The sequence below is a fragment of the Gekko japonicus genome, unplaced genomic scaffold (assembly GCF_001447785.1).
Source record: "Gekko japonicus isolate JY-2015 unplaced genomic scaffold, Gekko_japonicus_V1.1 scaffold111, whole genome shotgun sequence".
NCBI classification, from domain to species: Eukaryota; Metazoa; Chordata; class Lepidosauria; order Squamata; family Gekkonidae; genus Gekko; species Gekko japonicus.
In genome coordinates this window covers 1,787,474-1,802,229 of record NW_015171505.1, presented here as the reverse complement: position 1 = coordinate 1,802,229, position 14,756 = coordinate 1,787,474, and the positions used below count along the sequence as shown (strand labels likewise).

The following is a 14,756-nucleotide window of genomic DNA, read 5'->3' as shown; positions in this document are numbered from 1 at the left end:
AGTTGAGTTGTCCTCTCCTCTTCCATATTTTTGGTCATTATCTTAGTTTTATTAATATTAATTCTCAAACCAGCTACAAGTCCATAGTCTCCAAGTTCTTGTTTCAAAGTAAGAATTGATTCCAGTGGGTTCTCCAGTATAAACACTAGGTCATCTGCAAATGCCACCAGTTTATATTCTTCTCCTTTTAGTTTCAGACCCATAATCTCCTTCTTTTCTCTTATTGAGTCGTTTAATATTTCCAATACAAATATAAATAACAAAGAGTGCAAATAGAATCCAGATTTGCTAAAGACAAGAGAATCGGATTTTATAAAAACCTTATAGAGATTGAAAAGATTATGACATCTATGGATCAGAAGCTTTTACGAAGATTTTATGTGTTGTTACTTGATGATTTAATGGTGGATGAAATAATAAAAGGGAATATGATTCAATGGGGGCAGAATATTGGGCATGCTGTTAATTTAGAGCAGTGGGATCAAATATGGAAGAAAAATATTAGGATTACGAAAGCTATTCCGTATAAAGAAAACATATATAAAATGTTTTATAGATGGTATGTAACACCTGAAAGGTTAGCTAAAATTGACCCGAAATGTTTGAATAAGTGTTGGAAATGTGAAAATAAGGTTGGCTCATTTTACCACATGTGGTGGCATTGTGAAAGATCTAAGAAATATTGGGTAATGGTACATGAAATCTTGCAAAAGGTACTAGGGACGGTAGTACCATTTACACCAGAGACTTTGTTGTTGAATATTCTACCTGATAATTCTAACAAAGATGATCGTTATTTGATAGTTTTTTAACTACGGCTGCAAGAATTCTCTATGCAAAATATTGGAAATTACCGGAGATACCAACAAAACGAGAACTAGTAAATAAAATCTTGGAGGCTGCGGAATTGGATAAATTGACTTTATTGATAAAAGGCGCAATAGATTCGACATTCCAGAATACTTGGTCACGGGTCTATAATTGGTATGATAAACATATGTAGGCAAGCTTCCAAGAGACAGACTGAGAGTTTACTAAATGAAATAGGATGATAGAGACAGAAAAGTTGCTTACACAGTTCATGAGAAATTGTTATTAAGGTGGAATAGGCATCAATATAAATATTGGCAAAAATTGAAAATAACCTCCATGTATCTGTTTGTACTGTTAGTATGTATGTATATGTATGTATGTATATGTTATGATTGTTTGTGTATGTTATGTGGAAAATGTAATAAAACCCTGCCTCTTTGGGGGCAGTTTAAAAAAAAATCTGGCAAGCGTCATGCCCCCGCCCCCAACCCGTACCGCCTGGCCGAAGCTGTGTAGTAAAGAAGTACCTCAGAAAGTTCAGTAGTAAATTGTTTGCAATGGGCCGCAGACGAATTGTCTCCGTCTGATCGCTCCAGTGTGCTTCTACTTGCCTCCTCGTTGGAGCGTGCCAAAACGCGCCGACAGAAAAAACCCTGGGTTCATCGCCGTAGTGGCACGTCACATTGCGACAGTGCAAATAGCCTTGCCTCCCCACGGTGTTATCTGGTATGTATGACTGCAGCCTAGAGCAATTAAAAACCTTAAAATCCACAGAGCACCGGGATGGCGTCTGCAGTAGCCGCTCCCTCCCTACCCAGAATCCTCTGGGCCCCCTAAATAAGTGTGTGGTGGGGAGAAGGATTGCTGGGGGAGGAGACAAGATGTCAGGAGGAAGCTTCTTTACCTAGCCATGAGCTTCAGCAGTTGAATGTCCTTGAATGGACACCAAGTTGCTCTTCTGTGCAGTGCACAAGTGAAGCTGAGGAATGTCTGCCTTGCTGCTGCTAGAATACTAGACCCTGTTAGGGATTTGAGTTGGCTGAGTCCCTCTTTTTCTCACCCTCTCCAGTTTTCCTCTTCTTTGACACCCAACTATCCTCAGCATCCCATCTCTCTTAGAGGGCATTCAGCACGCTGACAGCCAGTGTGGTGTTGTGGTTAGAGTGTCAGACTAGAATCTGAGAGATCCAGGTTTGAATCCGCACTCTGCCATGGGCGATCTTGGGCCAGTCACACACTCTCAACCTAACCTACCTTATAGTGTTGTTGTAAGGATAAAATGCAGGACAGGAGAATAATGTAAGCTGCTTTAGGTCTCCATTGGGGAGGAAGGCAGAGTATAAATGAAGTAACTAAATGCAGTGCTCAGCCTTTATCAGGCTGCTGGGGGAGGGTTACTCTTCTGTTTATGATTTGTAAACTATTTTTCTGCATACCTGGAGAGTCCCCAGCTGTCTGGTGGTGGCTCCAGTTTGCTGCCCTCCTAATAGGTAAAGAATAATCAAGTGCACATTGTTGTTTTATTTTGATTTTAACTGGAAATGTCTTTTAACTGTTACTGAAAGCTACCGTGAACCATGAGGAAAGGCACGGTATAAAATGTTTTAAGAAATAAATAAATAAAAATAGTAATTATATTCAATTCAAAGTGTTAATCTGTGTGATGAAATGGCCCCAAGTGCTGACGGCGCAGCCCTGTGTCCTTCGTTGCACGTGTCCATGTAAAATACACACACGATGGAGTACAATAGAACTATATCTAAAATAGTAGTATGTTTACCAGTATTTGTGATATTGTTGCGGAGATTGAGTCTGCTGAATTTTGGCTATGATAGTATGTGTACATTTTTGTCATGAAAGTCTTCTCTGTTGTCATCGTAACTAGCTAGTAAATTTCCCCTAAAGTAGTCCAGAGTTCTTGCCATAATGTATGCACCTTTTGTTTAAGGCATGGTTTCCAGAATTTGGGTCAATTTCTGGAACCACATTTCTGTCCAGTGCAAATGACTAAAAAGATGTTGACCGATAGCAGTAGAGTTGGCGCTCTCCTCCCAGAAGAATGCCTTTGATTTCCTGTACACTGACCAGATATTTGGCTCTTCATAAGGGTTCCAAGACAAGCATCTCTTCAGCCTTATTGGGCCTTCAGTGTTTCGCTACATTTGTTTACCTCCCTTACTCCAGATGTTCTTTTGGCCCTAGAAATTAAACCGGTGCCTACATGTCTTTCTTCTCCTTCCTTTTTTCTGTCCTCTCAGCCATTAATTTAGTGTGTTACTTCTGGAGCTGTGGTCCGACATCACTACACAGCAGCTCTTCTTTTTTATATACAGGCAGCCTGTACAGCCGCAATTCGAAGCAGTCTCCTGAAGACCAGCAAAGCCCTCCGTCAAGAGCTGGGCAACATTCCTGATAAGCAAGTCAAAGTCAGAGAGTATGAGCACAATGTTTTCTTTCTAAAATAGTTTATTCTTACTGCCATAAAATGGCCAGTGGTGTGTTATGTGCATTCCCCCATGCGGTAGTGGAGGGATTCGCCAGTGGGTGGTTCACTGCAAAGTATCTATTATCAGTTTTTGCTATTACCGAAGTGCATAGCTTTCTTCATTTTACTCAAGGTAGCCACGTGTCTAGTATAAAAATAAACTTCTGTAAATGAACAGACTGCAGCAATTAAGAATATAATTGTGTGCCATCAAGTCACAACCAACTCATGGGGTTTTCAAGGCAAGAGATGGTTTGCCATTGCCTTCCTCTACATGGCAACTCTGGTTTTCCTTGGAGAGCTGCCATCCAAGTACTGACTGGACAACCTGTTTAACTTCCCAGCTGATGAGCTCAGGATAAGCTGGGCTATTCAGGCTGCTGCAGCAATGAAATCCCCCCCCCCCTTTCTTACAGGTGCCAGCTTCAAGTTTATCTGCGCCTAGAGATGTCCCTGCAGTACCCCTTGATACAGAAATGCACAGGTGAAATGGAACAGCTTGTTGAGGAGGTGAGCTAATAAGCCCGGTTTCTCTGGGTTCCAAAGAACTGTAATTCGGTAGAAACCAGAATTGTGATCCAATGGCTGTAAACAGCTACTCCAGCCACTCTTGGTACCACTGACCTGCAGCTGCTTTTCTTCACCTGACTGTCTTGCAGATGACTGAAGTGCTAAGAATTTTGTGCTTGAATGAAGACCCAGCATACCTCACCAAGTTTTTAGAAGATATTGTAGAAATGTAAGTGCTGACTTGGATCATGGAGGAATGTATCCGGCTGCCTTATGCTTGGTTGGACCATTGGCTCATCTCCTTCAGTATTATCTACTATGGCTGATGGTAGCTTTCCAGGGGCTTTGGTGTAGTGGTTAAGAGCAGTGGACTCCAATCTGGAGAACTGGTCTTGATTCTCCAATCCTCCTCCAGATGCAGCCAGCTGGGTGACCTTGGGTCAGTCACAGTTCTCTCAGTGTGTCTGTTGTGGGGAGAGGAAGGGAAGGCGATTGTAAGCCGCTCTGAGACTCTGAGTGAAGGGCGGAGTATGAATCCAACTCTTCTTCAGCAAAAAAGGGTGGCAAGAGATCTTTTTACCTAGTTCTTGTTAACACTGTTTTCCTAGGTATATGGAATCAATACCAAAAACTCTTGGGAGCTTGTACTACAGTCTGGGGACGCAGGTTCCCCCCAAGTTGGCCTCTATCCTGCCAGCAGACTTCTTTGGTGATGATTCTGTAAGTCAGGAGAGCCAAGTCTCATCCCATCCTGCTTCTGCAGCTTCTGACCCAGCTGCTAGGTCAGCTTCTGTAAATGATGAGGCCGACAGGCTGCAGGAGCTACGCACCAGATCAGCCAAGAAAAGGTGAGAAGGAGCATTGAACTGAATTTGGATCAGGATATATTTTACTTCTGAATGTCTCCGGATTTCAGATTTTCAAAGACTTTGACAAACAATGCAGATCCTTAAGAACAGATCTGAAATATTATCTTATGTTTTTAGAAAGAGTTTGTTATCCAGGCACCGAAGTGTGACTGAAGCATCACTGAATTTGCGCCAAATAGAGATCCCTCAAGCACCTAAAGCTCGTACTAGGAAGGTAAAGTTTCCCTGGGACGCCTGTATTGGGGGGAAAGACCATACCTGAAATGTATAGAGTCCACAGTATTCTTGTGTCTGTCTGTGGTCTTGATGCTATCCCCATGTTTTAATTTCTAAAAAAAGTACAAGGGAAAAACTCAAACTTCAGCAACTACATGAAATTTTTAAAAAGAGAAAAAAGGTATACATAAACTAGAGACAAAGGTATAACAACACTTGTGGCCGATCTACACATAAGTTTCTGTAAAAGGTTTCCAGATATCAAAAAAAATCCATATGAAATTGTTATCTATATGCCGTGCATTCAAATATTGATAGAGTTCTGAGATCCTCAATCCATTGATTTACTGGGGGTGGACAATTATCTCTTCAGTGCTGTAATACAAGTCTTTTAACTATAGTAAGGGCACAGAAGGTCAATTTTCATTGACCATCAGTTAGCCTCCAAGAAACTGGCAGCTAGTTTAAAAGTATATAAGCATCCTCAAAGATCAATGAACGTTCTAATACGAAATTGATATGTAGTAACTTCTTCCCAGAAAAATTGAATGACTGGATCTGCCCAAAGCATGTTTTAAGGGACACATCCTGTGAGTTACAATGCCGACACTTTGATACTTAACTCAGATCTTTGCTAAAGAGTTGCTGTGGTGTCCAGTATATCCTAAACATAATTTTTTTCTGAATAAGTTGCAACTTAAAAACCATGTAGAGAGCAAGTATAAACTAAAAGGCCATATCCCATTGCTTTGGCAAAATAGGGTGATCTAATTCCTTATTCCATTCATTCCTGATACTCTGCATATCGTGTTTATTAATCAACATCATATAGTTATAGACAAATATTGTAGGTTTCATTTTCTGCATCAATTCAGTTAGAATTTCCAGGAGCAAAGGGGACTCAGGGCCATATTTAGACACCAACAGATGTTGCAGTTACAAATATTGTCATTGAGTGGAAGATGACAAGTCGTATCTAGATCTCAGCTGAGGAAATGACAAAAACGTATCATAGTCTTATCAATTGATCCAATGTAAAAAAATCCTCCTAGTAGACGCCAAGCCTACAGTAAAAAAGCGCCCCCCCATTTTTAGGTCTTGTTGAGCCCATAATATTAAGTTAGCATGTAAAAATAGATCAAATTGATGTTGTCATGATATTATGCACCAGAAATTACAAGAGGAATTGGTAGGATCGGATCTAGCTTAACGCATTCCACTTAGAGAGGGCACCAGACAAGAAGCCTCCAAGAGAGCCCAAGACAGAGAGTTCAGTTGCAAGGAGCAATCCCAATAATTAGTACAAGTTAACATGTGTGCCTTATGATATAAACTAAGATCAAGGAAAGCAAATCCTCCTTGATGCTATCCCCACTGTAACACTGTAAAAGTTACTTTGGTTTGACTTCAGTGTTGCTGGTTTTGAAATAAACAGATTTTGGTTTCCAGCATTAGTTAAGGCCTAGCTGTAGATGTCATTTAGAAATCCTTCTAATACCTTCTTCTAATACCTTCAGGATAGTTCTCGTGCATCCCTTGACATGAAACTATTTCCAGCAGCACAGAAAACACCAGTGCAAGGTATACCTCCTTTTCTTTCTTTTGGTCAAGGCCTAGTTGGTGGTTTTATATATGTTCTTAACATGCATGTTTTCCCTTCCCAGCTTGCTGATAGCCACAGCAATTATTAGAGGAGAAAGCAAGAGTAGGGGAATGCCAATAGCTTCAGGTTCTGCTTGTGGACTTTCTGGGGCATCTGGTTGGCCACTGCTGGACTAGAAGAACCATTGGTCTGATTCAAGCAGAGTTCACACTGTAGAAACCAATCTGGACATATGGGGGGGGGGTATCTTTCAGGCCCTGGAGGGGTGTACGTTTGTGTAATTGGTCATATTTGTGGCTACATATTAAGGGGGTATATTGAATATGGTGAGGGGCAATGCTCCCTCTAAGCTGTGGAGTCCTGTGAGCAAAAATTCTACTTTGTGAGCTACCAGCATTAAAATTGTGAGCAGGTGATTTGATTACTGCATAAATTAGTTTGCTCTGGAGCCATCCTTCGTGAGCTAAGACAAAAACGTGTGAGCTGGCGGGGAAAGAACTGTGAGCTAGCTCACACTAACTCAGCTTAGAGGGAACACTGGTGAGGGGTCTCGAGACCAAGTCCTATGAGGAAAGGATGAAGGAGCTGGGTATGTTTAGCCTGGAGGGGAGACATCATCTAGAGGATGGTGTTATCTAGAGGATGGTGTGGTTTTCTGTTGCCCCAGAAGGTCAGACCAGAACCAACTGTTTGAAATTAAAGCAGAAGAGTTTTTGGCTAAACATTAGGAAGAACTTCCTGACAGAGTGGTTCCTCAACGGAACAGGCTTCCTTGGGAAGTGATGGGCTCTCTTTCTTTGGAAGTTTTCAAACAGAGCCTAGATGGCCATTTGACAGCAATGTGGATTTTGTGAACTTAAGCAGATCATGAGAGGGAGGGCAGGAAGGCAGTGCTTAGTTCTTTTGGCCCTTTTTTACACGCCCAGGGAAATGCTGATTGCCACTTTGGGGTCAGGAAGCAATCCTGGAAGTTTTTTGTCATCTTCTTGGCATGGAACAGCAGTCACTGCAGGTGTGGAGGGGGAGGTATTTGTGAATTTCCTGCATTGTGTGTGTGTGTGGGGGTTGGACTAGATGACCCTGAGGTCCCTTCCAACTCTATGATTCTATGACATCCACCTTCCCTCTGCCAACAGGCCCTTATTGAACATTTTTAAAACCTTGCCCAGTCCTCTAAATTATGAGTGCCCATTTTTCAGGGGATGGAAGATAGAACATACTTTCATAATTGTCATAGACAAAAGAAGGAATGTAATAACAGCTGAGTTCAGTACCCCTAATATTCCTTACATCCATTGGAAGTGCCGTGTGCCAAAATGCATTCATGTATCTGTACTTTTTTTCTCATAAAAGCTGATGAAACTTGTGATAACTGTGGAATAGAAACTTGTGTGAAAACTCTTTCTGAAATCCAAGGAGTTAAAGGAAGTTGATACTCACTTTTGTTTTTCGATAGTGAAATATTGCATGTTACAAAATGTGATACAAACCAATGTATATCTTTTGACCATCCACATTAATTTTTTTAAGTTCTCAGTAGCGGTTGAAAAATTCTAAGTACCCCCAGAGTGTACACTTTGTTTTATATTAAGGTTAAAATCCTCTTTTGCTTAGTATTTGGCTTTTCTTGATGTTTTCAGAAGTGACAAAGGTGCGAAGGAACCTCTTCAATGAAGAAATACATTCTCCCAGCAAAAGGATCCTTCGAAGCCAGTCAGTATCTGCTTTGGAAGGGCTGAAGCACAAACATGGCCAATCTAATGAGGCCCTTAAAGGTGAGGGGGAACTGCTTCAGTTGGATGGTGTGTTCTGCCGTATCAGGGCTGTTCTTGCTTTTTCTGTCCTAATGCATCCTATAATTTTCTGCTGTTTCTTTAAAATGGCTACATCCATGGTTTTCTGAACAGATTCAAGTAATAAAGCTTTGCACAGACTATGCCGTTGTGGGTGGGCATTGATTAAGGGAAATGCATCCCCCTAAGAACATCTCCATACATGCAGAAAACTACATCAGAAAGAAGGGTGCAGCTATTTTCTGGTTACGTGAGTGGAGCAGGCTGGTTTTGAATTTGCAGGTAAGCAACCAAACATGCACTCTCCTCCCCCAGATGCCTGAAATGATACAATCCCTGAAAAGCTTTGCTGTTAGAGTCCGCAGACTGTATTAGCTACCCAGATGTGTAAACAGCCAATATTCCTCACTTCCAGTGTCAGTTCTGTAGCCTTATTCACTGGACGTAAAAATCTGCTATAATGTTGTTCACAGGTGGGCTTGCACGTGTGTGTATTGTGTGATTACCAGGGTGTCAAGGGCCAGAATGCTGCCTTAGCAGAAAATGGAGATAAGCAACTAGGAAAATGGGGATGTGGCAGGTTCTTTGCAAACGCACCTTTTCCACCTTGCTGAGCTTAGGCCATTGTGCAGATTGGACACCTTGCAAGACTACTGCTTTGCATCTTTCAGATCATCACAAGCTACTGACCAAGCGGGTGGCCGAGACGCCACTGCACAAGCAGATCTCCAGGCGGCTGTTGTATAGGCAGATCCAAGGCCGGTGAGTTGGGCACCAAGTGGTCTGACTTGCTCATGCTGCTTTGGGTAGAGAGGAAACTGTCAGTAACTTCCTGCATCAGTTGCTGTCTTTCTGTTCTGTTGAGCATGTCATGCAATACAGTACTATTGTGGCTGTTTGGATTGCTAGTAATTGTGCATGTGGCTCTCTGTTGCTTTTGCTTGGTAGTGTTGTAACCTGCTATTTTATATATCTAGTATATGCTGCATTGGTTGTTGCTGGGTTTGAGTTGATTTTATCAGTGATGCTGCTGTTTTGTTTTTGTGGTTTCTTCCCAAAAATAATTTTTATTACAGATTCATATTACATTTTCATATATTGCATAACACAATGCATCACACGTTCAGATTTATGTCTCGTTAATATACAAATAGTTTCAAAAAGCTGAAAATACAAACCAGAATTCAGTCACGCTCAACTAAAACCAAAATCTACTATTAAAACTGCTGCTTATAAAGAAACCCTTTATTAGCATTATATGTGCTAGAATGCCTACTTAGATATTAGAATTTCTTCCTTAGCCTGCTCTTTGGATTTATATCTATTCCAGTACTTGATGAATGGAAGCTAAGTCACAACAAGCCTTCCCTGAGAGTCTATTTTACTCTCACAAATCTTCCTATCTCTCCTTATATATAACTAGGAGTAAGGTCCGTTGTGGGAAGAAATACAAAGAGCTCTAGAAGGAAGCTTCAGGTGAGTGTACCGGCTGTGGCTGGTGGGGCGGCAGACGGAAGGGGAAAATAGAGGGAGGCAAGCCATGTTTATTTCCTTCTGCTTAGCTGTAAGGCAGGGCCGTCTCAAGTCATTTTGCTGCCCCATGTGGGTAGGTATGGGAGGACAGCCTTATGGTAACAGGTATGGTTCCCTCCACCCCTGACTTATGTTGATTTGGTGTTAAGCAGTGGCAGCTAAGGTAGAAAAGCACCTCCTCCTATGCCATGTCTTCTGGGTTTCAAGAGCCTGGAAAGCTGTTCCATAGCCAGCTACAGGGTTGCCAACTCTGGGTTGGCTCCATAGCTGTAGATTTGAGGGATAGAGCATGGGGAGGGCAGGGTTTGGGGTGCGGAGGGACCTCAGCATTGCCCGTTGCCCAAAGCAGCCATTTTCTCCAGGAGAACTGATCTTGGAGATCTCCAGGTGCTGCCTGGAGGCTGGTAATACTAAAGGGAGGGTCAGACCTGTAGATTTGAGGGGTAGAGGCTGGGGAGGGCAGGGGTTGAAGTACGGAGGGATTTCAGCAGGGTATAATGCCATAGAGTCCACTGCCCAAAGCAGCCATTGTAATAGCTGAGAAATTTTCTGTAGGGGAAATGATGTCCTGTGGCTGGGGAACACGGTGATTTCATGGCTTGCATCCCTTTATTTTCCCCTTCCCTCTGCCGCCCCACCAGCCACAGCCGGTATACTCACCTGGAGCTTCCTTCTAGAGCTTGTTGTATTTCTTCCCACAACGGGCCGTACTCCTAGTATGCTATAATTTTATTCATCAGGACCACATGCCATATCTATTTCTGCTTCAGTGGGAGGAAGTCATCCAAGCTGGTTAGGTCACGCCTCCACTTGCTCCTGGTAGGACTTGAAGGCTGATCTTCTGGTTTGGATAGCCCTGGTGCTCTGGTAGGAAGCTTGAGCTCTGCTCCGTGCCAAACTTTGAAAACCTTTGGAAAATTAAAAAAGAAAAAATTGGGAAAATTCCCTTGGGAAGCCTTCAGCCCACAGACTCAGCAAGCTATAGAGCCAGAACAAGGTACAGCTGGAGCCCCCGCAGCAGGACCAACCAAGAAATTGACTTCGGCATGGAAAAAGAGGAAGGAAGCCAAGGGCAGCGGAGAGGTGGCTTTAGAGATCTCCGTAGATGTATCAAGACCAACCATTCAGGGACAGCAACCCGAAGCTTTGGGTTACAGCCTCTCCACCACACTGAGCGAAGAGGGAGCGAGCATGCTCAAACAGACAGCCCATACCAGGCCAAGCAGCCTCAATACCACCATGGCATGGCTTTGCAAAATGTGGGAGACCTTTGCAGAACAGATATCAGGCCGGAAGGCCCTCCCAGTGAGGTCCCCCCTGCCTTGTGAATAGGAGCTGGGGAAACATAGCCAGGCCCGACCCCTGATTTCACTTGGGGGCATGGGGTGGTGCAGGAACTAACCTTCAGTGGGACATGGGAGGCCTTCCTTCCCCAGATATGCGGCCATGAGAGCAGACCCAGACATGGCACTGGGGCCATTTTTTCCCGTGCTTTTCCCACCAGGCATGGAATGGATGATACAGGTCCTAAGGGGCCTTTGGTCATTTTTATCGGCTTGGGGAGCCCCATACGGCAACTAGGGCAATGCTGACGTGCCAGCATACCTGTTTCCAGCCTGGCCACAGGGGGATGCAAAGCAGCCCTCAGGAGACAAGTCAGCAGGGCCTGCCACAGGATGCCCCCCCCACACCTCCTGACTCTTCAGCATCATCAGAATTGGAGCCCTCCCTACCACCACCTAAACAGGTGGGACAAGGCATGCAGCGTCACATTCCTTGGAAGCTTCCAAGGACAAGACCTAGCCCCCCAGATGTCCAAATCTACAAAAAAGGCCGAGAGGCCAGGAGTTGGCATCCCAAGCCAAGAAGCTGACAAGGTACCCCTTGTCATTATGTTATGTTATGTTATGGCCTATGGCTAAAACAATAAACTTATACTACTCTAAGCACCTTAAAACCTTCACTTTTTCCCTGCAACAATTGCCTGATATATTTCCATGTTCAAATACAGTTTGCTTGGCGTACAACACACATTTGGCTATATTTAAAGCATCATGCACTTTCAGTTTTTCATGGGCAGATTCCCACCTTTTTCTATCCTCTAAAGATCTTTTAGTCTTAATATAGGTCCCTCTCAAAAATGCTTTGAATGTGGAGATCCAGTTCCGGTCGCGGTGACGACAGACACGGTCGGGGCGAGCTCCTGACCAAAGTCTTTCACCCTACCTTTGGGAACGAGGGGACCCCTCTCAGGGCGCCTAGGATTCCCAATAAGAGGTGAGGAAGTCTCTTCAGCAAGGAGTTTTTATTTCGGCAGCGGAAGCAAGTGGCGGCTAGCTCCGATGGACCAAAACTGCTCCAGTGCAGAAGGCGGGGCAACACCCAGCGAGGCTCCTTCAGCTGGGTAGACGCCGAAGACTGAAACCAATGACAGAGACTCTTCCGCAAAGAGAAGCACTGTGAGTTTTTGCTCTCTGCTTTTTGAACTGCCTTAAATTAACAAGAAAGCTGTTCAACAATAGGAGGCACTGCTTGGGAGAACTAAAAAAGTAACAACTGTTAAGCCGACGGACTGTGAAGCTTTAAAGGTGGAAAAGCAACACGGCAGAGATCACAGTCTAGAGGCTAAGTTATTTTGCTGCAATTTGAAAGACCCTACAATCGGGAAGCTTGCCAAAATCCTTGCCAAAACCCTTCACTGTGGGAAGCTGTTGATGAAAGAGGAAAGAAGGTGATTAGACATTCAAGGATTTAAGGACTAATCAGTTAGATTAAAGAACTTCTTAAAACAGCAAAGGAAATATTACAACATCCTGAGTTTATGGGATTAGAGAAAAACAATAGCTGGAAGAAATAATCTCCAACTGCTTAGACTTTATTAACTGGATGTAATGAACTTTATTAACTGATTTAATGAACTTATTAAAAACTAGTGGATAGGAAAAGAAGTGATTAGGAGTGATTGAAAGCTACATAGTTTGATCTAGAATTCCAGAAGAAAGAAGAGGGATTTCCAGAAGAAGGAAGAACGAGAAGGGAAGAGAGAAGAAGGAAGAGGAGAAACTGCCGGGAACAATATCCTGCCTTATTTCCTATATATATGCTCTTACCTTCATGCCTTTGTTGTATGTTCTTTCTTTTCTCTTTTCTTTTCTTTTTTCCTTGCTTTTCTTTTTTGTGAACCAAATCTAACTAGCTAGGTTTTGAATTAGAACACCAAGAAGGATATAACGCATGTTTTCCCTTTAATTCTACAATTTAAATATATAGGGAACCAAGACTAGATTTAAGTTTGATCTCAGACCAGGGGTAGTTAGGTATAGGTTAGTTAGTTAGTATAGGGGGGATTTTTTGTGATAGCCCTGTTACCTGCTAGTATCAGCAATTTTGAAATAAATAGATCCAAATAGATTTAAGGAAATAATAATCCAGAACTGTGGCAAAGAAACTAATTGAGCAAATATAAAGCTAGTAAAGTATAGTTACTGCACCATTCAAAACAGAAATAGACAGAGTCAAAATAGACTTTAGGAGAGATATATTTGAAACATAAATACTACACAACTGCGCAATTATGCAAAATCACTGTAATTATTAGAAATATCTTTACAAATTTGATAATGGATAAATCGGGGGGTGGAAGACGTCCTTCTTTCTCCACCTCTGTAACAAACCTACGACAATTATCATTGAAAGATCTGCACAACCTAATACAGAAATCAGTAACAGCTGCGGTAAATATTTCAGTAGAAGCCACTGTAGCTAAAGCAATTGAACCGATCCAAAAAAAATTATAAGAACTTTCCAAATTAGACAACCCATTGAATCAACTGACTACTCAAACAGATTAAAAAACAAATACTGGAAAATAAGCAAGAGATAGCTACTCTTGTTAATTCAACAAACAAGTTGGAGTCCAAAATAAGATGTAGATGAACAACTACAAACTGTAAAGGGTATACAAGAGTCCCTTGAAGGTTCGGTAATTAAACTGGAGATGGAAAAAGCCTCATATATGCTAGGAATTCAAAATCTACCTGAAAAGAAAGAGGAAAACTTAAAACAAGAAATTACTCAAGCACTGGCAGACTATTTAGATATGGAATCACCCTCATAAATAGACCAAAATATAGATTTAGTATACAGAGGTAACTGTGCATATGCTAGACGTAATAAAGTACCCAGAGAAGTACACATAAAATTTTCTAAAAGAGAACTAAAGGATCAGATACTCAATCTTTCAATCAATTTATTTAGCTCACATGACCAATGGTCTCAAGCACAGAATACAGCAAACATGTAAAATATCAATATAAGAGTTTAAAACTGTTAACATTTCAAATCCAATTAAAATATAAACTGTATAAAGGTTTAAAATATAAAACTATAAGACATTTCAGTCAAAAAATTGAAAAAACAATTAGAACCAAAAAGTGCACACCTCCTCTTAGCAGCAGTTATTTAAACTTCAATGCTATTATAATAGCTAAGTATTTTGCTACTGAAGTGGTGATTGTCAGGTCAGTATCTGTCAGCAGATAAGAGACCACCCATGGCTCCAGTGGAAGATGGTATTTAGATAAAATGGATATACCCAATAGGACTTAAGAGTTAACCAATGAGAACAAAACAAAAGGAGATGTGTCAGGGTCTCAATCTCACCAGAAGCGCAGGTACAAAGCCTGTCTGAATATGGAGTTTGTGAGAAACGTCCAGTTAATTCTGCAGATGGTACAGCATTCAATCTTGCAAGAGTAAAAGCAAATCTATGAGAAGGGGTGGTAAAATGGCTTAGATATGATGGAAGGAAGAATTCCCAGAGCTAGAGGAGAACATACACGCCTGACACATGCAGCGGTACTAGCCCGGATAGTTGCTTTCAATCTGATCTGTCTTCATGCTTCTTGCTGAGATATATTCTTGAGTGTTGATAT

At 42.1% G+C, this 14,756-nt stretch overlaps 1 protein-coding gene across 1 annotated transcript in view; it reads left to right on the top strand.

Annotated features, from left to right (window-relative positions):
- Nucleotides 1-14,756, top strand: part of TICRR (TOPBP1-interacting checkpoint and replication regulator) — a 43,451-nt gene that overhangs the window by 12,601 nt on the left and 16,094 nt on the right. Inside the window, exons 9-16 of the mRNA XM_015419245.1 lie at nucleotides 3,151-3,247; nucleotides 3,715-3,808; nucleotides 3,958-4,037; nucleotides 4,417-4,656; nucleotides 4,795-4,891; nucleotides 6,411-6,474; nucleotides 8,137-8,271; nucleotides 8,961-9,051. Of these exons, the coding sequence (XP_015274731.1) occupies nucleotides 3,151-3,247; nucleotides 3,715-3,808; nucleotides 3,958-4,037; nucleotides 4,417-4,656; nucleotides 4,795-4,891; nucleotides 6,411-6,474; nucleotides 8,137-8,271; nucleotides 8,961-9,051 (898 nt within the window). The remainder of the gene's footprint in view (nucleotides 1-3,150; nucleotides 3,248-3,714; nucleotides 3,809-3,957; nucleotides 4,038-4,416; nucleotides 4,657-4,794; nucleotides 4,892-6,410; nucleotides 6,475-8,136; nucleotides 8,272-8,960; nucleotides 9,052-14,756) is intronic.